A 24,607-nucleotide genomic window follows, 5' to 3' on the forward strand; every position below is an offset into this window, starting at 1 on the left:
AATACCCAGAATGCACTGTTTTAATGGAAAACAGCATGTTACTGTCAAAATTTGGCTGTTTTTTTTACAGCAATTTTTAACAGTGTATATTGAGGTCAAAATGAAGCTCTATACTCAAAACAACTCAATCTTGCTGAAAAACCAAACTTTGCTCTCAGACATGACACACAAATCCTCAAAAACACACAAACAAAAATACAGTTTTACACACTGATGAGATAAATTCAAAACAATACTACGGAAACAATACAAATAAAAAAACTTTTCACATAATTAACACAACAAATCTATGCCTTTGCAAGTGTTTTATTCCTTAATTTAATTTACTGTAGAGTACAGTACAAAAAAGCAAACAACAACAAAAATAATTACTTTTCCCAGCATCCTGTCTTTGGTCTGGGACAGGCCAAAGAACCTATTCAGCATCACAGGCTAAATTGTTTGCTTGTTTTCTTGCCCTTTCTCTTCCTCTGTCTCTTCCACATTGTCGTCATCGTCCTCCTTCTTCTCCTCTTCTTCTTTCACCATCTACTCTTCCTCTTCAAAAGTACACATTACTGTATGTGGGATATTACAGTTTTTTACGATTGCTTAGGCACAATTTTACAAACAAGGGTCATTTTGTCAAAACCCTTCACACAATTCACACATCTACACACACAAGTAGCAGAACATCTCAGATCTTTTGCAAAATGAAACACTTAATTCAAAACTGTACAATAATTTAACAAAAGCCAGTTTTGGTTCCATATGGCACACACATGGTTCATACAGTCAGATTCAGTTTGAACCACTTACACACTGCTGTGCTCAATCTTGAACACTTGTAACATTTCAACCTTTCTAATGATACAGTCTGGGTTTGATTTATTTATTTTTTTCTCTTTTTTGAGATAAGTTTAAGAATATGAATATATTGTCCAAACACATCACACAAGACAAGTATTGCACCTTGATGAAAGTATTTATTTTTCACCATGTGTAAAATTCTTCAGTACATCATTGCAATTAGGCTGCATGTTGCACTGAAAATCAGAACATATTCTAAATACAATATAGTACATAAACTTTTGTGGAGAAAAAAACACCTTAGCATCATCATCTCTTCATGTAGCTGAATATGGGAACTTTGTCCACATTACTCAAAAAAAAAGCCTGGTTTTAGCTGGTCATATCTGGTCAGCAGGCTGGTTTTAGAGGGGTTTTGGCCACTTTCCCAGCCTGGTCAGGATGTTCTTAGCTGGTCAGGCTGGAAAACCACCAGTTAAAACCAACTACTTTCAGCTTACAGTAAACCAGCTAAGACCAGCCAACCAGCCTAAGTTTTTTTCAGCAGGGACAGCCAATGTCCTCCCTCACAAGATGGCAAGGGAAGAATTTTATCGAATGCCGATTCCATCCTTGCCCAGACTTGGCTTCTATTAGGTCACACAGGCCTCCTCCATAGCTTGAATGAGAGGCATAACATAGATCGGAGATCCTAAACCTTCCACTACCTTGAAAAAAAGGGGAAAGTTTTGGGGGAGGTACTGTAATGTTGGAACAAGTTTCTGGTTGCATTATTCCAATACCTAGTCTGTCCAATAATTAGTCAGTCTAAAAATGTGAGTACACTCTAAAAAAGGATGTGTGAATTATTAACACATTTTTTGTGTTATTGCCATTTTAACACATGTTGTGTCATTTTAAGTTGATCAGGTGTAAAGAGAGAGAGAGAGAGCATAATGTGTTTACAGTTTTTTACAGACGCTAGGACACATTTCTCAATACTTAGGTCACTTTTGCAAAACTCTTCACACAGTGAGCACAACAGAAGTCTATGTGGGCTAAACTGAGGATCAATTATCATTGTTTTGGCACAATATGCATTCAATGACTAAATTTCTCAAATTTCATGAATTCTTTTCTCACTCAGACACAACAACTGACAAAAATCTTTGTACGTACAGGACATTTTGAACATGCTTACATACTGTTTTCAAAACTGTTAAACTTATGTTCCAAACAATAACATAATACAAAACTGAACAAGACAGCAAAATTCAACAGCATTATTTTATTGAAACATATTTCAAATCTAAAAATGCAGTAGATTAGCATTACTTTTTTATCTGTATCAGAGGATGGTGTGTGTACAAATTCTTGTATTTTGGAATTACTTAGTAACAAAAAAAATAAATAAACAACATAAAATATTGACGAATTCTGCATCGTGTCTGATTCATTCCAGTAACATATATTGCAGTTATAAACAATATATATTGCAATTATAAACAGATGTTTCCTTGTTTTACACAAGAAAACACTGTGTAATGCTACATGTTGTTAGTGTTTTTTAGCTCATTGTTTTGTGGGTGACACAGTGTGTTTGTCAACCTTTGCTAGTGTTCTGGAAGAATGAGTTTATTTGAGACCTGAATAAAGTGTTTTGGTAGTTGTAGTGCATTTTGAATGTGAAATGAACTGCTTTGCTAAGCTGAAAGTCGGTTAGGAGAATTGTGTGAAGAGTTTTGCAAAAGTGATCTAAGTATTGAGAAATGTGTCCTAGCGTCTGTAAAAAACTGTAATCTGCATCAACTAGTGTGGTCCAACATAGCTATTGGTATCGGTAAAAACAAATATCAGTGGACCTCTAATATCTTGTAGCGCAATCTCGCAAGCTTATGATTGGACCAACAATACTGTAGTGTATTATTTACTCACCCTCCATGCATTCTAGGTGTATATGAGTTCTTTCATACAGAAGAATGCAATCAGAGTTATATTAAAAATAATCCTGGCTCTCCCAAACTTTACAATGGCACAGACTGGTGTTTCTCTCCATCAGTCAAAACAAGTTGATCCATAAAAAGTGCCTCACATGGCTCCGGAGTGGTCAGTAAAAACATAAAAATCATTTTAATCTAGCTTGCACAGTTGTACACAGAACCTGCTGCTTTGTGCCTAGCATAGATAACATCTATGCAACATAAATGTATTATAGATGTCATTAAGGTTCAGTAATTTAATGTACATTCAAAATTAGTGTGATTCAAGGAGAATCAGAAAGCTAAATAATTGCTGACAAGAGGATTCACGGATGGAAGTGGGAAATTAGCTATTGAGCAGCACAAAGCTGGTGATAACACCGGAGGACTTAATATGAGCGCAGCTGTTTCACAATTGACCAGATTCACGGCATGACAACGTTCACGTGTTTCGGGTTTATTCTAAGCTTTTTTTGTTCGAATAATGGCCACAAATCTGTGTTTTTAGAACAGTAAAAGCTTTTACTGTGGTCGCAATGTTATATTACAGTTTTTCTTCATTGGTTTGGCTCATTTCTTGAAACAGAAATTACATTATCAAAATTCTAAGATCATTTGGCAAAACAGTGTTACAGTTTAGCACAACACTATAGCTCACTTGCAAATGCTCATATCTCTCCAAAAACTGTTCACTCATGTTCATTTCTTGAAACAGACCGGACATTCTCAACACACTTGGTGCTTTTGCTAAAATAATGTGGATGGTTCGGCTGCAACAGCTCATACCTTTCCCAAAACAGTTCACTCGTGTCAAAACTAAAATTCCTTCTCATTAAAACAGTCAGTGCCCCCAAAATGCTTCGCCCCTTTGGCATTGTGTAAACACTGCAAGTCAAAATGTTTAGATGTTTTGTCACTGTGGCAAAGGCCAACTAAAATATCCTTCATGTCCACCTTACAGTCTTAGCCAAGTCCTTCATTGACAACGGTTACTGTACTGTTTTTGTCTAGCTAACAGAATACAATTGTGTATAAAACTGAAAAAAAGAAATAGGATTTTAGGGTAAGAGTAGCCTCCAAGATTTGACTTCACACATTGCACTCATACTGCCAAGGAAATGGTAACTCCTTTTTTTATTGTGATGATCAACCACACACAAAGTAACTTCCATATATCAGAGCAAAAAGAAACTGTATACAGCATCATAAACTGCAATATAAAACACACAAACAAAAAACTAGAGTGCTATAAATAAAGTTGGAGTTTCATAACAGTTCTTCACTGCCCGCCGTCCTCACCCTCCTGACCATCCACACGCTGCAGTCTGTGTGGCCACAGATTCTCATCCACAGCACAGCGTATATTCTCCCTTGAGATGCAACGAGGGAAGAAACGGCGTGAAGGTACATACAGATCTGGCCATTAAAAATGCGTCTACTTTCACGCGGCAGCCTGCAATTCGGCACGCGTGGCCACGCGTCCTACTGCAGGGGCTTTTTCAGATTATTTTTCAACGTTGTTGCGCTTCATATAATTTCCACCAGGTGGCGCAAGGAACAACATTCTGTATCCAAACCCTGCACAAAGAGGGCTATTTGGACAGTATTTATGTCTGTTGTTTTAATTAGAGATGTTCCAATACCCTTTTTTCCTTACCGAAACCGATTCCGATACCTGGGCTCGGGGTATCGGCCGATACCGAGTACTAATCCGATACCTGGGTGTGTAATTGTATATACTGCTGTAGATAATACTAATAAATTATTTTATTGTGTGCTTCAGACTTATTCCTTAATAAAACAAATATACAGTGATATATACAGTGAACTAGAGTATTTTTATTATATGACATACATTTGACAGTAATATTTTTTCATATAGTTAGTATTACTAATCTGGTTTTCTGACGTACATCAGCCCTGTTTATAACAGAGAAGTTTGGCCAGAATTTGAAAGATTCTCACTAGATCTCTCAGCAACCTTATTCATTGTGCGGCATTTTCAAATGCTCCTCACTGCATCTCGCAGCAGTAACAGTGTTGCAAAATCAACGTTGCCTCCCGAACAAACCACGCGCCTGTACAATTCACTAACACTGAACCACGCATTAATTCATATTTAAACAGTCGGTTTTTGGCTTAATATTAGTCCATATCACGATTTGATTTAAGTGTAATGAACTACCTTTGATTAATCAAACTTTGACAAATTCCGTGACGTTCCGCGTTAAACTGTAAATTCCATTTTGACTGGATTCCGCGATTCCGTCCGTGTTTTCTGCATCACAGAAATCATAAAGCCCTACATATGAGACATGCCGCCGTTTTAACGGACAAACTGCTAGAACATTTGTATTTCTTCTTCGCTGCTCTAAACGGTGGTTGCTTGTGGCAACACTGTTTGCATTCTGAGCCGCGAAGAAGAACTGGCTTCTGATTTGCTAGCAGGAATATCTTATATCTTAAGAAAATGGTATCAGATCGGTACGTGGGTTCAAGTACTCGCCGATTCCGATGCTAGATTTTTTTGTGGTATCGGCGGCATTTCCGATACTAGTATCGGAATCGGAACAACCCTAGTTTTAATATCTGGCGCCATAATCGGTAATTCATTCTGTATGTAACGGCAAAGTATTTATAATTTTGTTTCTTTTTTATTAAGTTAATTTAGTTTGGAGCATTTTTGTTCGTTAAACGTAAGCTTTTTGTTTCTTAAAGACCAAGCGGCAGACAGTGAGTTGACCTCTGTGTTTCAATTTGCCTTCTCAAATCACGAATTGGCTAAAATAAAATCCATAGATGTAAAATAAAAGATATAAATAATAATAGATATAAATGTGCGCTATTATGTGCATATCCAATCGTTTGTGCGGAGAGAGCAAAACACATTTTTAGGACATGAAGGTTGAAGTTCTGGAAAATATTTAACCGTTATTTTTTGTCAGTCATGATAAATAAATATGTAGAAAGACTTAAATTACTACTCAACGAAAAAAACAAATAGAAAACAAAAACTATTTTATTATGTAGCTAGTCCATAGAGATGCATTTCTCTCTAAAGCCACATCCAATGAGGATATGAGGAGGACTGTTAACTGCATCATCACTGACTCAGAAAACAGTCATTTCTAAGTGTTTTGTGGCAAGCTTTAAACAGGGAACCCTTCGAAGCTGTGCTGAACATGCGCTCAATGCTGCAGACAGGACCGTCCGAGCCACTCTTGAAAGTCATGGTAGCCTGGTCTCGTGTTTCCCCCAGCGCTGCAATTTTTTTTTATCACCACTGAATGTCTAAAATATAATTTTAGCCCGCATTTGATCTTTGACGGACTAAAATGCAGGGCTATAATACGTCTTAAAAGTGGAACATGGAAATATAATGGATGTACTGCAAAAAAAGTTTTATTATCGACATTGTTTCCAAATGGTTAAATGTGAGATTCTGGAAATGAGAATTAAATTTAGTGTGAACGGTCGGGTCGGGAAGAAAATTATTCTAAGCGGGTATATATATATATATATATATATATATCAGCCTATAGACTATTTAGATACTTCAACATCAAATAAAAAGTTATTCATAAGCAGGAGCAGTTTCATAATTGTTTTCTTTTCTTTTTTCCTGATGAACTTTTATTAGGCTGCATTGGAAATAGAAATGTTAAGTTTGGTTTAACCGACAAGATTGTGTTAAATTACATTTAAATTTGAACTGATTGGTGGCTGTGACACAGTAAAAACAGCTCAATTCGTTCTCTGGGATTAATTTCACACAAGCAAAAAGCAGCATAAACATCAGAACATCATGCGTAGAGCTTGTGCGCAGAGAAAAACCTTAGCTGTATATAAAAGAAATAAATATGCCCATATGTGAAATATATTTTTATGAATGAATAATAAATTAACAAAACAAAAGAGAAAAAAATAACAAGTACAAAATTACAAAATACATTATACATTTCAACATTTTAAACCAACAGCAAATGAAGATTTGAGAGGTAGCTCGTCTTTTTCATACCATTTATACAATTTAAGATACACTTTATTTGATTGATTTGTGTAAGAGGAGAAATATAAACTATAGTTTGGAGTGTTAAAAATGTATTTTATGTATTATTATTAGTAGTAGTATTTTCTTTAGATTTCTTTTTGCGTTTTTTTGTCCTGTACATTATGATGGCGCGCTACCCATGCAGTTTTTTTTCCTTAAAAAAAAATTTAAAGGAAAGGAAACCATGTAAGTACTATAGCCTACCCTAGTATTAGATCCTAATATTTAAAATAATGTAGACAAATAAACAGAAGGCTAATTTTTCAAAACAATAAAGCTTTTATTATATGACTGAAACGAATACAAAAGTATCACAAGTGCTAAGGACTAAGATATCAGGATTAAATGATATCTGTTTAAAAAACTGTTTAACATGAAAAATATAATTTTATTCCATGTCGCTGTGTTATGTGTTGAGACACGGTGTAAGACAAAGAACCAGGTAAGCAAACTCTAGATCAGGGGTGCGTTTCCCAAAAGCATGGTTAGCCAACTGTGGTCGCAAGTTCCGTCGTTACCAACGTAGTTCAACGATTGGGTGTTTCCCAACACCATAGTTCAAACGAACATTCGCAAACAGCGTCACAAACTTACTTGGTTGGAACTACAGCTCTTGACCTTGAAGCATTGTTGCTTCTTAGTAACACGTCTGAGCTTAATAAATTATGTTCTTGGTCACAGTTTGCAAGCTAACACGCAGTACAATCTATATCCTCGATTGTATCTAAATATAAATGCATTTTAATCTATGTATTTTTGTTCATCCTCTATAAGCGTTGTTTATGAATAGTGCGCATGTGCACAAATGTCTGAGGGAACCCCGGAGTATGACGTAAGAGAGAACGCGCAATGAATCAAACTTCAAATAAAGTGAAATGACAGCGAACAAAAAATAGTAAATTAGTCATTAGGTGCCATGTTCAATATAGCTGCATTTTGAGAGACCCTAATCAGTTAAATAGCAGAAGTTATTACTCGGTGACGTCATTAACACAGGCCCTAAGTTGTTGAACTAATGTGGTTCAAACTACGGAGATGCGACCGTGTTCGGGAAACACTCGTGACTAGCTAGTTCGTTTCCGCAACAATGCATCCTACTATGTAAGTTAATCAGCGAGTTACGTTGTTGTACGGGAAACGCACCCCAGTGAGTCTCAAGCCACCTCCCTTCACCTGGTTTGCATTTGTATAGCTCCAGTAATCATTTACATATAAAAGCTACATCGAGGCCAAGGTGACATGAATCATGGGGGGTGTCAGGTGCTTTCCGACAATTAGACAATTTAGACAGTTTGCAAGAATATTTAGTATCACTGGTGTGAAAATGCTGTTAGATGCCGGTGGAGTAAACAGGAGTTGAGAAAGTTGAAAATGAGGGTTAGACGCATCCTCCACTGGGCTGGCAGCAGTGGTGTCAAAAGTATTCACATTCATTACTCAAGTAGAAGTATAGATACTAGGATTTAAAAAGACTTTTGTAGAAGTTGAAGTATCAACTCAAGCTTTTTACTCAAGTAAAAGTATAAAAGTACTGGTTTTAAAACTACTTAAAGTAAAAAAGTAAAAGTAATGTATAGAAAAAAATACCATTAAGGACAAAAGATTGGGCCGCGCCACAGGGGCCTATTGTGCACTACCCCACCTCCCCAAAAAACATTTCTAAAGGCCATAGTGACTATGTTATATTAAAATGTTAATGTTAAAAAAAATTGGGATGCACTAGGCTACCTGTTTCAGCCACATATATGCCCAATGAAAATAAAAGCATTTTATTACAATGCAAATACATTAAAGACCCATAAATGTGTACTACTGAGCATTAACATGTTTCATGGAGCGGAAGATATGATGATTAGTTGCTGACTATAAGTATTGTGTTATCACAACATTGTCAATCGCGTTGTCAATCGCAAACGCTAATTTATTCAAACATCCCTCTACCAAACTACATACTGTAGCTTCATTTGCAGAGGATGAAGAGAAAGCACCCGTTTGATAAATAAGCTAGTAGTGGAGAAATAATAACTTGAGAGAAATCATCTTTTTTGAGTAACGACCCGGACACTGGCTATATCCTTACTGGAGTGCAGGGCTGGACTGGGGTTAAAATTTGGCCGTGGACAAATCCAGCCCACAAGTTCCCCCGTGAGTTTTGTTTGGGTTATAGGGCGATTAATTGAAGTAAATAAATGTATGAATAAAACAGGACAGAATCAAATAATGATTGATACTGAATTCAAATGCAACAAATGAATAATGCATTTTTGTCACATAGAAATACATGCAGTAAAGCACAGATTTTGAGCTAGAATGCAGGACATGCTAATAAATTCTGTAAAAATTACTTACTTTTGTAGAACACAAAATACATTTTGTAGAATGTAACCAAACATATTCATTTATTGGTTTCTACTCAAAATTCTACTCTATTGATTTATACTAAAGACAAAATTTTTGAATTTCTCAGAGTATCTTCCTTTATGTACCACAGAAGAATGAAAGAGTTCATACAGGATTAAAATTACATGATGTTGTATACAGTATAATGACAATTTTTATTTTTGGGTGAACTGTCCCTTTAAGAACTTTAATATGTATAGTAAACACCTCATTTATATAAGGCACTGATATTTATCCTTAATCAGGCTCTTACTGAATTAACATTTTTCTCCAATTAAAATGAATTACAACTTAACATTTAAAAAGGAAGAAATTTTTGCTTAAAATCCAGATATTAACTGACAAGTATTAGTACGATGTCGTCACAAGAAAACATTACAATAGCTATTTTTTTTCATAATAATAAACAATAAAATTTGTCATAAAATGACAGTAATTATGAATTGGCATTTATCACTTTACCTCATCATGCAGCTGTTTTCAGCAGCCCAGCAGAACCTACAGAACCTTTAATGTTCTCATATCACACAACTGCCTAACACAACTCTTTTTAAATCTGAATGCGTCAAGCAACTTGCGCTGTTTATCACTTTACATGGTGGTGGAAGCGCAGCTTACGTTCGTCAGCGCTGTGCGGGTGACTGATCCCGCCGCTTCACACATTTGGGCTATTTGCAGTTTCGAATGTCATTTAAAATAGCGCTTAATATGGAGGAGGTCTGCCTCGCTTCGGCGATCGGCCCACTACTCCACTGGCCCACCGGCAATGTCCCGGTTCTCCCCAATGGCCAGTACATCCCTGCTGGAGTGTGACGTGATTTGTGTCACGTGCAGGTGTGATGGATCGCGTACAAACCAATAGTGTGTCGGAATGGGATATGTTTATACTTCTCATCCAACCACAACCAAATTCACAAATTCATGTGAATGGCGCAATTTATCAGGATTGTTTTTTTTTCTTTTTTGAACATGACATGAATGAACACAACTGAGCCGAAAAAAATAGGAGTAACGAGTCTATTTTTAAAATGTAAGAAGTAGAAAGTACAGATAATTGCTTGAAAATGTAAGGAGTAGAAGTAAAAAGTAGGCTGAAAAATAATTACTCCAGTAAAGTATAGATACCCAATAATTCTACTTAAGTAAGGTAACGAAGTATTTGTACTTCGTTACTTGACACCTCTGGCTGGCAGATCCAGCTATTTTAGGCTACTTTGAATTTAGAGTTAATAAGGTAGTAAGTTGCATTGTCCGATAAAAAAAAAAAAAAAATCAGAACTATCAGCACAGTATATAACACTGGTTGCACAATAGAAAGAAATATGCAAACACTTGCCATGAGCCGTGTAAATTTCGACACAAAAGTTTAAAGATCAGTCAGTTTTTTTAAAGTTTTTTTTATTTCTCTCCAGTTTAAACAACTCCGATCATTTTAACCTGGAACTAGGCTTAAAAGTATGCATCCCCACCCCAACATTTCTTATTTGTATATTCATAACATAATTTATGGCACTTTTAATTTTGCAGTGTAAATAATATAATCTGACTGCTAACAGCCATCTGTGAAATGTTAAGGGTAGTCAAGAGGACTCCTAAGTTACTAAGACCACCATTGGGACAATGAGCAACAAAAGCATTGAATGCTGAGCCTAATTATCTGTGCAAACTCTTAAAATGGTTGTGTATTTGGCATGCTATCCAGAAAAGGGCTCTGAGCTCTATATTCATTTTCAAGCCTGGGGAGAGGGGTCCAAGCTCAGCATTTTGCCCGAACCCAATAAGTGCTCCCCCAAAAGGCTAATAATCACAGGACAGCAGCCAGACAACCTCCTGAAATCTGCCTAGCTTGAGCTGAAGGGATGCTGGATGTTGGTTGTAGTAGGTTGCATTGATGGCATGGGCAAAACTACGGAAGGAGCTCCTGCAGGCACTGTTGTGGTAGAATATAGAAAAAAGGCACCTGTGTTAACATGTGTTGTGGCAGAGAGGGTAAGATGACCTGCTGGAGCAGCAGTGGAAGAAGAAACTTAGGCTTTTGTCGAAGCTGTCACAACTGCTTTCGATGAGTAGTCTCAGGGGATGGTTTATGGGAATATCAGCTCTGGATAGGGAGGTGCTGGGCTCGTGAGTGGGAGTGGGTCCACCTCTGGTGCCAATGATCTGAATTTCTGGTAGGAAAAACAAGAGAGAGTCAGCTAGTTGAATGTTAGACCCTGAAATGTGTTTTGAAGTTATAAGGAACTAGTCACAAGCCGAATCAAGCATCTTAGCAAAGGCATAATTGTGGAAGAAATTGGAACGACCTTTGTAAATGCAGTGCACAGTAGCTTTGTTGTCTCAATGGCGATGATTCTGGTGGCGGACCATTCTTTGCCCCATAGAAAGGCTGCGATAACTAGAGGATATATGTCAAATAATGCTAAGGATGGTAGCTGCTCTGGCAGATCTGCCAGCTGGGGTGGGGGCCATGTCAATGTGGTCCAGTGGCCTTGGGAAAAACCTCCGAAACTGACAGAGGGGGCAGTGTCTGTAAATAATTGGATATCGAGTGGGGTTAGAAATCAGGTTGTTATAGAAGAAGGATTAGCTGTTACATTGAGAAAGAATTTCCATAGACTAAATTTGTTGTGGCATGAGTCATTTAGGGATATTTGGTCGTCTAGCGGGTGGGCAGAGGACGCAAGAGAGAGGAGATGGGGGGCATTCAATTGGCCTAAAATGGATAACAGCTCGCGTTTGGAACCGGGTTGGTTAAGAGAGTGGAGGCTACCAGAATCGTCCTATCAATAATTTCTTTGGGTAAAGAGGCCTGGAATTTTTGGGAATCCAAGTTGATGCCCAAGAATTCAATAGAAGTGCTAGGGCCATCGTTTTTGTCTTGGATTAGGGAAATCCCGTGCTCTGCAAAAAGGTTTTGGGTTGTCAAGAGATGTGTGGTTGGAAAGGAGTCAGGGGGCGAAACGATAAAAAAATCATCTAAGAGATGAACCAGATATAGTATGTCATTATTGTTGGAGAGGATCCAGCAAATTGCCTCTGACATGTCTAAAAATATGTTTAGGCTTGCTTCTGCAGCTCAATATGAGATCGATGGCAAAGTAAAATTTATCCTGCCAGCGGATGCCGAATAGGTACCAGAAAACTGAGTGGATGGGCATGACTTTAAAGGTAGAGGTGGTCAACTTTGGCCAGCCATGCACCACAACATGCTTTTTTTTGGATGGATGAATTGGTCAATGTCATGATAGTGGAGAGAAAATTCTTTGAAAAACTACATATTGCAACTAGGGTTGGGTCGATAGAAGATGCCAACGTGCATCGCTGATAACCGATAGACATGATGCTAAGCCGGCATCACGATCCTCTGTCCCGCACCGCCACAGCAGCAGCAACTCGCTCCATTAATCACACTATATAGCCAAATTAAATGCATGCTTTCAATTTACGCATCTTCACTTATTTTATTATTATTATTATGAGGAAATAATAACAAGGAAGTTGTTAGCGATCACAATAAAAATTACAGTGTACTCCAAATGAATTACACAAACTAGTTTGTTTACATTAATAAATGAGGAATACAAGAACAGCAGAAAAAAATCCAAATAATTTTAATTAAATTAGATTAAATAAACTACACCAAATAAGGAAAGGAGGAAAGGAAAGGAGGTGACGTGAGGCCAAGTATGGTGACCCATACTAGGAATTTGTGCTCTGCATTTAACCCATCCAAGTGCACACACACACAGTAGTGAACACACACACGTAGTGAACACACACCCGGAGCAGTGGGCAGCCATTGCTGCGGCACCCAGGGAGCAGTTGGGGGATCGGTGCCTTGCTCAAGGGACTCACCTCAGTCGTGGTATTGAGGGTGGAGAGAGCACTGGTAATTCACTCCCCCCACCTACAATCCCTGCCGGACCTGAGACTCGAACCCGCAACCTTTGGGTTACAAGTCCGACTTTCTAACCATTAGGCCACGGCTGCCCCCAATATGCCTTTTTCATGGTTTTACCATACCGAACAGAGCTTGGAACAAAAAACAAGAGAATATATATTATTTCCATCGAAATACGAACATACAATACAAAGCCTAGTTTACATTATAAATAACAGTTTATCATTCAAATACATTAGGAATATGGAAACACTTACAATACAAATACATCTACATAAACCCGCGCTTGATCTGTCTCGTATGCACGCACTCACTGTCACGACCTAATGCGCTTGTTAATGCCGAATTTTTTAAAACAAATACCGGAATGAAAAAATCCAAAATCTGAGCAGTCGTAGCAAATAAACAAGGCTATGAACTAAGCAAAACTATGGCAGAGAAACAGAACAAAAACAATAGCGAAAACAAAGCAAAATTATGACATGAAACAAAACCGTGGAAAAATATCAAAACAGGGCAATGAAAACAGGAGAAACGCTTAGTAGAGTCCGCACAGCAAAACAACACTTTGCGGGGCCTGTTTGGCCTCCTTAAATGGCCACTAAACAGGAAGTAACCAATGAGGCAGCAGAGGGAGCAGCAACAGTCAGTTCATGGGTAAGGGCTCCCTCTGCTGGCTTGGCATTACAGGGGGTGACTTGGATGTGAAAGTAAGTCTTTCAGATCCAGAGAAAAGAACCAGTTACCGGGGCGAATTTGCAAAAGGATCACCACGTCACGTCCTTTCCTTTCCTTCTGAAGGGCTGTTTTTATAAGAGCACGGTTCAGATGTATTCAGTATTCACAACAGTGTTTATCACAAACATGCAGGCCCGGGCAGTACCCACTACCCGCCTGCAAAATCACTGAGCCTCGCTGCGATCGGCCAGGCAGTGGCACTGCAGCGATGGAGATTACGGCATCGCTCGTAACTCCCAAATGGTTTGTTGCAGAGCCAAGTGCCTTGTCTTGAAGCGGACGGCCTCGGCAAGCAGGTCTCAGTTTGACTCGTCACTTGAAAACCTCCTTTTGCAAACCAGCACTAGGTATTTGGCCCAGTCCGACCCGGAGCAGTGCAGAAAGATTCCCTGGAGTCTGACTGTCAATAATGATCCCCAAAAAAAACTGAAATTTCCATTCACCCTGGCAAGGGGAGCCCAAAACGTTGGAAGGTTGTGTGGCCGAGTTTGCTAAAATGGCTATAACTCTCACAAGGAATGAGATCGGTTCACCCAAATCGGCACACCTGTGCAGGGGCTCAGTCTGTGGTCAGGTGTAAAGGGGCGCTGCGACTGGCCACTTAGTGCCGCTGTAAGGTAAAAAAAAATAGGAAAAGAAGACAAAAAGGATAGCCACCATTTTCATCCTACAGCATTCACTCAATTCTAGAAATCCTACGCAAACAGCGTTTATCTCAACATATAACACAACTATTCAATCATATAATGTGTGAGTTTCATTAACTTACCATTGTTCATTTCAATGCTTTTTCCATTTTTGTGGGAGTAGGTAGGAGCGTAAATCAGCAGATTGGTCAGGGAGAAATGATTGGCTGGGAGAAATCCACGTGCTTACACGAGCTCACAGAGAGCATGCAAACGCCATTGAAAATTTTCAATTTAGTTACCAAATATGATTCTTTGTCCGATAAAGGGTAAATAAAATGTAATGTTGTAACAGCCACTACAGCATTTTATGGTAGTTTTGTGGCAGACTGTCAACTGTGCATGTGCATAGCATGTGTCTGTAAGCTCTGGAAGAATGACTCGCTCTATCGGCATTTGTCTCTTTTTATTTTATTTATTTCCTTTCTGTTTGTGACCTGAATTGGATGTACTTTGTAAAAATTTCTCCTCACTCAATTCCCATGTATGTCGACGAGTGTGTCCATACATGAGGCGTTTTATTAAACCCGGGGAAAATATGCCATCTTCTCGTCTCCCGTGCATTATTAGCACAGCAATTTGGATGTCGATTTGCAGTGAGGGTGGGATGTTCGCTTTCAGTGCTTTTAGCCTTAGACCTTTAAGACTAAACAGAGTTGATTTTTTTTGAGTTTTTGAGTTCTATGTGGGCTTTCAGTTGTTCCAATATTTTTTCTTAAATTTTGAATACATTTTAGTATGAAGTTTTAAACATGAAAATGTTCATACGCAGGTTTCATGCACAAATTTGTGCACACGCATGCTTAGTGAATGAGAAACAATTTTATACTAAGTCATAATTATGAGATCTATGGTGGAAACAGGATTCCATAGATATTTGTACAGTTACTAAATAAAGTATACTTAAAATATACTTGAGTAAGTGTATTAAAATAAACACTTAAGCAAGCTTAATAAAATAAACTTGAAATATATATTTTTTGGGTAAAGGAAGTAAATGATCAAAGTAAATAATAATAACTTATTTTTTTTCAACAGAACTAAATGAAGTAATGTGAATCATCAGAAACAAGAGCAGATCAATGTCTACAAGAGAAAAGACTGAAAGAAATGGAGAAATTATTTAGCAGACTACATCTTGAAGTCAAGAACCTCAATACACTGAGGCCTGCAGATGTTCTTCAGATATCTGCTCATTCAATACAGTACCATGATTCTTGTGCTGAAGAAGAGCTGATTCAGTCTTTCCTGCAAAAACTAATGATGATGGACTATAGAGCAAGACACATCAAAATTAAAGAGACCAATGAAGAACACAAACAACAACAAAATGATAATTCATTTAACCAAGAGTCTAATTCTGACTTCTTTTTTTTTGATTCAACAAATCTGTCTAAAAGGGAAATCAGTCATTCTGAGCGAATCCACCCGATGGATGTTCAGATGGCTGCATTTCATTGTGCCGATGTTTTCCTGAAGCAGCTGATGGTGACTAAACTGTCGCAGTGTCAGTACGCTCTGCCTCTGCTTGTTCCTGATCCATTCACACAACAGATTGAGTTTCCTCTCTGGACATTCAGACAGATCAAGAAGAGCTGGAAGATGAGAAACACCAAGAATGAAATCATCAGTCAAACCCAGCTGATCTACAAGACAAAAACTCCAATGGTGTTTTTCTTCAGGTTTGACTCTGTGTCTTCATCCAAGTCTCAGCTGATGAACAATCTGATCAATGAGAAACACAACACGTTCTTCCACAGGAACTGCCCCGGCAGCAGCAGAACCAGAGTCCTGATGGATGGAGTGGTGGAGATCGCCTGGTTCTGTCCATCTGGATCAATGGATGATAAATTCACTGACTGTGTTGCCTTCTGTAATCTACACGGAGATGCAGGAGACCATGAGAAACAGCTGCAGATCCTTATGAAAATGAGCTCAGTCAATGTTGTTGTTCTGCCACAACTTAAAAGGAATGACAAAAGCATGATAAAACTTGAACAACTATACAAAGACTCAAAGCCACTCATATGTCTTTTTACTCAAGATGAATGTACTGTCTTTGAGACACAGAAAGGAAAATACAAAATTGGTCTGAAAGACAGAAATCAGGCAGATGTATGTGATGAACTCAGAAAAGCTATAAGAGATTGTCTCTCAGATTCATCTTTTACTTTCAGACTTGAAGATGTGTCCACACACTCAGTCATTAAACTAGATGAGAAAGATGAAGACTGCTGTAAAGGAAGAAAAGCAGCACAGAAAATGATGAGTTTACTGGAGAACAAAGATAATGCAAAAAGAATCAAAGAAATTGTTCTGCCCCATCAGGGGAAACTGTGGCATCAGTGGAGTCAGAAGAACAAAGAACTACATCGTCCTAAAGGAAAAGAGACAGAAATGGAAATAAGTAAAATAAAAACAGAGTTGAATGAAATCTGTCAACAGCAGAATAAATCTGACATCAGTGAGTTTATGAAAATATTTATTAAAAAAATGAACTCATGTGCTAAACAAATGTTTTTCTTAAAATGGCTTGCAATCCTCTTGGATGAATATATTTCTGCTGACATTTTGAATCTACATTACAACTATAATGAAAAATGGTTAACTGTCCTAAAGCTGAATAATGACAAATCTGACCAACTGACAAATGAACAAACTAAACTTGAGAGAATATCTGAGGATCTTCAAGCTACATCCTTTGGTTTGGAGCACATAATAAGGGAGATCGGTCAGATCTATGAATCATGTTCATCTATGAAGAAGAACAAGAAAGACCTGCAGGTTCACTTCTCTTCTCTCCCGAGTCTCGCAGCAGAGATGATGATCTCTGGATTTCCACTGGAGCTGATGGATGGAGATGCTGCTCATGTTCCTGTGATCTGGATCTCTGCTGTTCTAGATAAACTCACCCAGTTACTGGGAGACCAGACCAGAGTCTTTGTACTGTCAGTTTTAGGGATTCAAAGCTCTGGGAAATCCACCATGTTGAATGCCATGTTTGGGCTCCAGTTTGCTGTCAGTGCTGGCAGGTGCACCAGAGGAGCTTTCATGCAGCTGGTTAAAGTGTCAGAAGAGATGAAAACACAGATGAACATTGACTATATTCTTGTTGTTGATACTGAGGGTCTTCGTGCTCTAGAATTAGCTGGAAGTTCAACAAGAGATCATGACAATGAATTGGCCACATTTGTTGTTGGTCTTGGACATTTGACCCTGATAAACATCTTTGGGGAAAATCCATCTGATATACAGGACATTCTTCAGATTGTTGTTCAGGCCTTCATGAGGATGAAGAAGGTCAGACTGAATCCCAGCTGTGTGTTTGTGCATCAAAACGTTTCAGATGTCACAGCTGGAGAAAAAAATAAGGAGGGAAGGAGACGATTGCAGGAGAAACTGGATAGGATGACAAAACTCGCTGCTAAAGAGGAAGTATATGATGCAGAACATTTCAGTGATATTATTAAATTTGATGTTCAGAAAGATGTTAAGTATTTTGCTCAGCTCTGGGAGGGCAGCCCACCCATGGCACCACCAAACCCAAACTACTGTGAGAATATTCAAGAACTAAAGGAATCTATCATGACTCATGCCTCAAATTCAGATGGAATGATGCTGAAACATCTAAAAGACCGTGTCGCAGATCTCTGGGAGGCTTTGCTGAATGAATGTTTTGTCTTCAGCTTCAGAAATTCTCTGGAGATTTCAGCCTACAGGAAACTAGAGACAGAATATAGTAAGTGGTCTTGGAGTCTTCGCAGTGCCATGTTGGAAACTGAGAACAAACTGCACAACAAAATAGAATGTAAAGAAATTCATGAGATTGATGAAATACATCTTCAAAGAGAACTGAAGAAGACAAGTGAAGAAGTGGAAAAATCAATGTCACAATTTTTTGCTAACGAAACAGATAAAGATATGCTGATTCAGTGGAAAACATCATTTGAAATCAAAATAAAAGATGTTTGTGAAAAGATTGTGAAAGAAACAAAAAGGAATTTAAATGAGATTCTTCAGCAGCGAGACCTGAAGACAAAGATTGACGATCAGAGGACACATCATGAAAACTCGCTCTATGAAAAGAGCAAAGAACTTGCATTAAAATTCAAAGACAAAGCAAATGATGAAGAGACACTGAAGAAAGAGTTTAATTTGTTTTGGAAACAGTATGTAAGTAAGATCATCAGAGATACTCCTGCAATCAGAGACATTGATATACTGAGAGATGTGAGAGAGATTCTCAATGACATCTATGAGGGAAGTCTTCCTGTAGGTCACTGGAGGGATAGTAAAAATATTTTCTCTGTGTCTAGTTACTCTCCATATATTATTTTCCGGAAGTCCACAAAGAAAGGGATTTCAGTGGCTGTAATGGATGCTTGCAAAACAGTTATAGAAAAAATTGGATTTGGTCAAACTCTGTCTCCAGAGGATGAAACCCAAATAAGATCATTTATTACAAATGTTGTCCAGCATACAGATGAAATGATTAAGTCATTTAACATTTCAAATATGGGCTACAACAACAGCTACATTCAACAACTCATAGATTACATCAAGAAGAGAGTAACAGAATATCAGAAAGGACCAATAAAATATGTATTCAAGAATGAATTCTTCATGGATTTGGTTTATTCCATCTGTGAGAAAGCAAACAAGATGATTACAGAACAACATGGATTCTACAGGAAAGCCAGTGATCCTGTAAAATATGTTGAGAAGAAGAGAGAAGAGTACTATACTATTTTCCAGAAATACTGTTGTGGAGCTGCATCAGCTGCCATTTTTGGTAAGATTATCTGTCAGAAAATGTTAGAGCCCATTGAGCAGAGGGTCTATAAGAAGACTGCCAAAGATCTGACAGATGAAATGAGAACAAACTGTGAATCACTGAATGGAAACAGATCAAATCTGGAGAAACACATTCTGAAGACACTGGCAAAAGAAGAAAATTTCAACAAATACATGAACTACATTCACTATCCCAGAGATCACTTCAAGTGTTTCATCAGAGATGAAGTCAGTCGGTACATCACTGATAATTTCAAAGTCAGTGTTTTACCAAAGATGAAGAAGAACATTAAACTCCTGCAGCAGAAGATCATCAGAGTAGCACATGAATCTACTGAACATGTTCGAGAAAATAGAGGAGATGTTGGTTTGTGGTTGAAGAGTTTCACACAGCAGCTCTCAGATGAGCTGATCTTCTCTGAAAGAGACCTCAATGGAGTCCAACATGATGATGTTGATGTGAAACACCTTGAGAATGTGATAGGACAAGAACTTCCTGCTATAATGTCTGAAATCAGCAGTAGATTCAACACAGTGAATTTTCCAGTAAATCTGGACTATAAATTCAGACCAGATGAGCTTCTGATTGGTCACTTCTGTCAGTGCTGTTGGGTTCAGTGTCCATTTTGTAGAGCAATCTGCACTAACACCATAGAAAACCATGGTGGAGATCACAGTGTTTCTTTCCATCGTAATATTGGACTGAATGGGTGGTTTTACAAAGGAACCACAAACTTGGCTGTTAATATCTGTACTTCATCAGTAGCAAGTGATGGATCATTTTATCCAAATGCCTCAGATCAAACAGTCCTTTGGAGAGAATACAGAAAAGCAGGAGGAGTTTATGCAAACTGGAGTATCACCCCTGATCTCTCTGAACTGCCATACTGGAAGTGGTTTGTGTGCAGATTCCAGAAAGGTCTAGAAACATATTACAAGAAAACATTTGAGAATAGTGGTAAGATCCCAGATGAATGGAGAACATACAAAAAGCATGACGCTACTGAAAGTTTGAATAAATACATTTAATAAAAAAAGAAGGTTTTTTAAGAATATTAATTGAAGTTTCTTACATTAGTGTGTCTGAAGTCCTGTAAACTTCAGAATGTATAAGCAAATTTAATTAAAATATTTCCTAATGTTCCTTTGTTAATTATTTCAGTTAACAATATAATGTTACAGCTATCTCACCATGAGCTCTCAGGATACTCTTTTTTTAATTTTTGGCCTTTTTAAAAGACAGGACAGTAGAGAATGACAGGAAATTGTGGGGTGGAGAGTTGGAAACAGGTTTGGCAAAGGACCACGAGTTGGGACTCAAACTCAGGTCACCAGAAGTGCATGTGCACTATATGTCTGTGCTCTAACCGCTAGGCTATAAGCACTGATGGTCTCAGGATACTCTTGATGTGATACATTCATACTATTGTCACAATCTTCACACTACAGCACAAAGACTAGGTAGACTAAGAGTACCCCCAGGAGAGTTTGTTTCAGGCTGGATTTCTTACTGTGATTAAACCTTTAATTGTCACTATTGCAGTGTTGGGAGTAGCTGCTAACGTAACTACATTTATCAGTAACGTTACAGTAGATCTGCTACTTTTCAAACAGTTTAGCTTTCACAGTAGTTAATTAATTGTCCTGCTTTATTGCACTCTATATCAAAGGTCTATTTGATGATGGACCACAGTTTTGTAATGAACACTAATCAAACAGAAAATAAAATTGGGATATAGTACTCAACCAACATTTATTTGTGGGCCCCACATAGTTTATGCTGGGACTACATGGGTAACATGTGGGCAAACACAATCATTTCCATATAGGCTGCCCACACTGGCCCAAGGTAGTACCCACAAAGGCAACCTCTATATGGGTGTTGAATGGGGAAACACATATGGGTAAAACATGAAAAAGTGTTGAAAAAATGTAAATAGTTCTTAAGTTTGATTTTCGCTGTATCCTGACAAACGAAAAATAAACTGTCACACTGCAAGTTTGTGGTTTTACACGTCAAATCCTTTGTTTCAATCCCCTATTTAAATGGCAGAGATCTGATCCCATTACAGTCTACATGGCTCCTGAATGAGGAACACAAATGGGGTTAAACCATGTGGGTTAGACAATGGCCAAATACAATCAATTCCATAGGCTGCCTACACTTTCAAATGGGTTGTGAATGGGGAAATACATATGGGGTAGTGATGATTCTTTATCAATAACCTGTTTATTGCATTTGTCAAATGAATGAAACACTCTGAAGGTAAAGTAATTATTTATGTTCCATAACATAAGCCTTCTGGTTAAGACAAAATCAGTTCCATATAGGCTGACTACATGATAGTACACAACAAAATCCTATTAATACTCTGATTGTGGACACATATAAACACTGAAGTGAAGTGTTGAAGTTAACGAGATAATTAGGTGATTAACAAAGTGATGATTTATCATTATTGAAGACACCTGATGCTAAAGGAGAAAAGTTGGGCTCTTGACCCTTAAATCTTTAATACTTCTAATTTCTTAATTTTTTGTAGTCTGTAACGAAAATCCTATTTTAAATACTTTAGTCACTATATGATGATTATGTCAAGCACAGCTGATTACTTTTGCTGACTTTTATAACTTAGTAACAACAGCCAAATAAAATCTAATCTTTAAAACTTAAGGGTCAAAAGCCTAACTAATGCAAACATTGACCACTATAATGGTTGCTTAAAAATTTTGGTTTTCTCCTTTGGTGATTCTGCTTATTAACATAAGGTGTCTTCAATAATGATCAATCATCACTTCGTTAATCACCTAATTATCTCGTTAACTTCAACACTGCTTCGGCGTTAACTTAAACACTGCTTCAGTTTTTATGTGTCCACACTTAGAGTGTTAAATTAACACTGGGGATTTTGCTCTGTATACATATAGGTACTAGGTACAGAGTGGGCAGTGGGTTTGGGATCTATGTGGATACAGTATTGACCTTATTCTCCAGAGAAACAAGCGTGCCACCATCTTTACAAAATTGTCTTTGAATTTCCTTTAGTGCGGTAGCTCTGTATTGCTGTCTAAAACAAATTTGACTGGTAAAGTAGATTTATGTATCGTAGAGTTATCAATTTATCATGTACATTGTAATGTTTAAAACAAATGTCAGTAAACCCGGAAGATTTTATATTGAGCGGTTCAGATCACTGAGGAAATATAACCGGAAGACAGAAGACAGCAAACGCAGCACAAATGGTGCGTTCAAGTCACGTTGGATAGATCGCATTTACAAGTGGGCCGCACATGAACACCATGACGTCGTTATTACGAGTGTGAAACTCGACATTTTCTTTAAAGGGGTGCTATTATGCTTTTTAACTTTTTGAACTTTAGCCAGTGTGTGGTGTGTACACTCAAAAAAAAATGCTGGGTTAAAATAACCCAACGCTGGGTTTGTCCATATTTGACCCAGCGTTGGGTTATTTTAACCCAACTTTTTGGGTTAAATCTTTGACCCAACACATTGGGTTGTTTTATTTACCTAGACTATTGACAAAAAAATAAATACTATGTTGCTGGTTGAAAACAAACCTGAAATATTTAATAATAAAGAAAATAAACAATAATCAAAGAGAGTTACTTAAGGGTTGTTTTTTACCCAACTGCTGGATTAACCCTGTTGGGTCATTTAGTTGGGTTGTTTTGCTCAGTGTTGGGTTGTTTTTGTGTAACCCAACATTGGGTTACTGATTTTATCCAATCAAGTGACAGTTAAGAGAGTAAGCCACTCCCCCTACTCGACGAACCAAGCCCTACCTTCGCGGCCATTTTGAATCACCTCAGGAATCGCCTCAGGAACAACCGTCCTTCAGCGACGACAGAAAAGGTATGTTTGTGGGTTTTTAATGTATGAAACTAATATTGTACACCAGGGTTCCTCAAATCTTACCCTGGAGGTCCAATGCACTACAGAGTTTAGCTCCAACCCTGATTAAACCCACACAGCAAAATCCCCAGTGTTAATTTAACACTCTGAGTATAGACACATATAGACACTGAAGCGGTGTTGAAGTTAACGAGATAATTAGGTGATTAACGAAGTGATGATTGATCATTATTGAAGACAACTGATGTTAATAAGCAGAATCACCAAAGGAGAAAACCAACATTTTTAAGCAACCATTATAGTGGTCAATGACTACGTTTACATGGACACCAGTAATCTAATTAATGACCTTTTTCTGAATAAGACAATAGTATGATTAAGCTGTTTACATGAGTTGCTTTTAGATTATTCCTTTCATGTTGCCATTTTACATGTTATAGTACATAGATCGATTAATGACACACATCATTAGATCAGTTCATCTTCGTTACAGACTTTTGGATGTTTCGGTTTTAATTTTACAAAAAGCTTGAAGTGGCTCTGGACATTTGCAACAAATTTTTTAGAATGTGTGAGTTAAAATGTGCCCTGGTCGCATTTGTGCATGCTGTGCTGCTCCAAAGCGTCTGCTCCATACAGCGAGCGTTTCAGAGCCAGTCAGTTTTTAGGATAAAAAAAAAAAAAAAAAACACGCAAGCACAGTCACCGAAAGCCAGTTTAGTTTTACTTTTGTTTGTTTTCATTTGAAAACCCTGCTATCTTTGCCGTTTACCTCACATTACGCTTTGGAGGCTTTCATTTATATTTTTTATTAATTAATTTGATTGCACAGTGTTTGCGCGCCCTGTAATAAATTGTTTAGTCGGCATATAACACAGCATGCGATGGAGTCCATTCCTCGTCTTATTAGTTTTTGTTAATAAATGCTACATAAGCTAGTTTTATTTTATTGTTGTTATGCTGTTTAAAAAACAAATCCATCTTTTAAGAATTTGTTTTAATCTTAAAATTGATAGGTGTAGCCTATATATGTAAGCAAAACCAAGATCATGAATTCGAAAGTAAAAGTGAAAAGCATCCTAAGACATTCCAATAGCGGAAATCCCGTTCACAAAATTAAAATCACAAATAATACTAATGAAAAAGAATGGGTTGAATGTTAAATACGTTTTCATAAAACTATAAATTATGATAACAGACAAACTATTTATCAGCAATGAGCATTGATTAATCCCAAGTTGTTGCAAAAAAATAAATAAATAAAAATGAAACCAAAGCATATGCATGTGCGACTAACTGAGAACGTTATGCAGCGTTCCAGGCAACACGTTACCCGTGTTTTTCCATAACTTCTACCTGTGAAAGTGCACTGGAAAGGCAGTCAAACCCGTGAATTCCCACCCGTGAACTCGTACT

General features: G+C 37.6%; 1 protein-coding gene across 1 annotated transcript in view; it reads left to right on the forward strand.

The window, feature by feature from the left end:
- The window catches only part of LOC141338751 (interferon-induced very large GTPase 1-like), a 28,663-nt gene extending 7,267 nt beyond the window's left edge, over window positions 1-21,396 (forward strand). Inside the window, exon 2 of the mRNA XM_073844370.1 lies at window positions 15,562-21,396. Coding sequence (XP_073700471.1) covers window positions 15,634-20,346 — 4,713 coding nt within the window. The 5' untranslated portion in view covers window positions 15,562-15,633 and the 3' untranslated portion in view covers window positions 20,347-21,396. The remainder of the gene's footprint in view (window positions 1-15,561) is intronic.
- Window positions 21,397-24,607: the final 3,211 nt, after the last annotated feature.

The sequence above is a fragment of the Garra rufa genome, chromosome 1 (genome assembly GCF_049309525.1).
Source record: "Garra rufa chromosome 1, GarRuf1.0, whole genome shotgun sequence".
Lineage (NCBI taxonomy): Eukaryota > Metazoa > Chordata > Actinopteri > Cypriniformes > Cyprinidae > Garra > Garra rufa.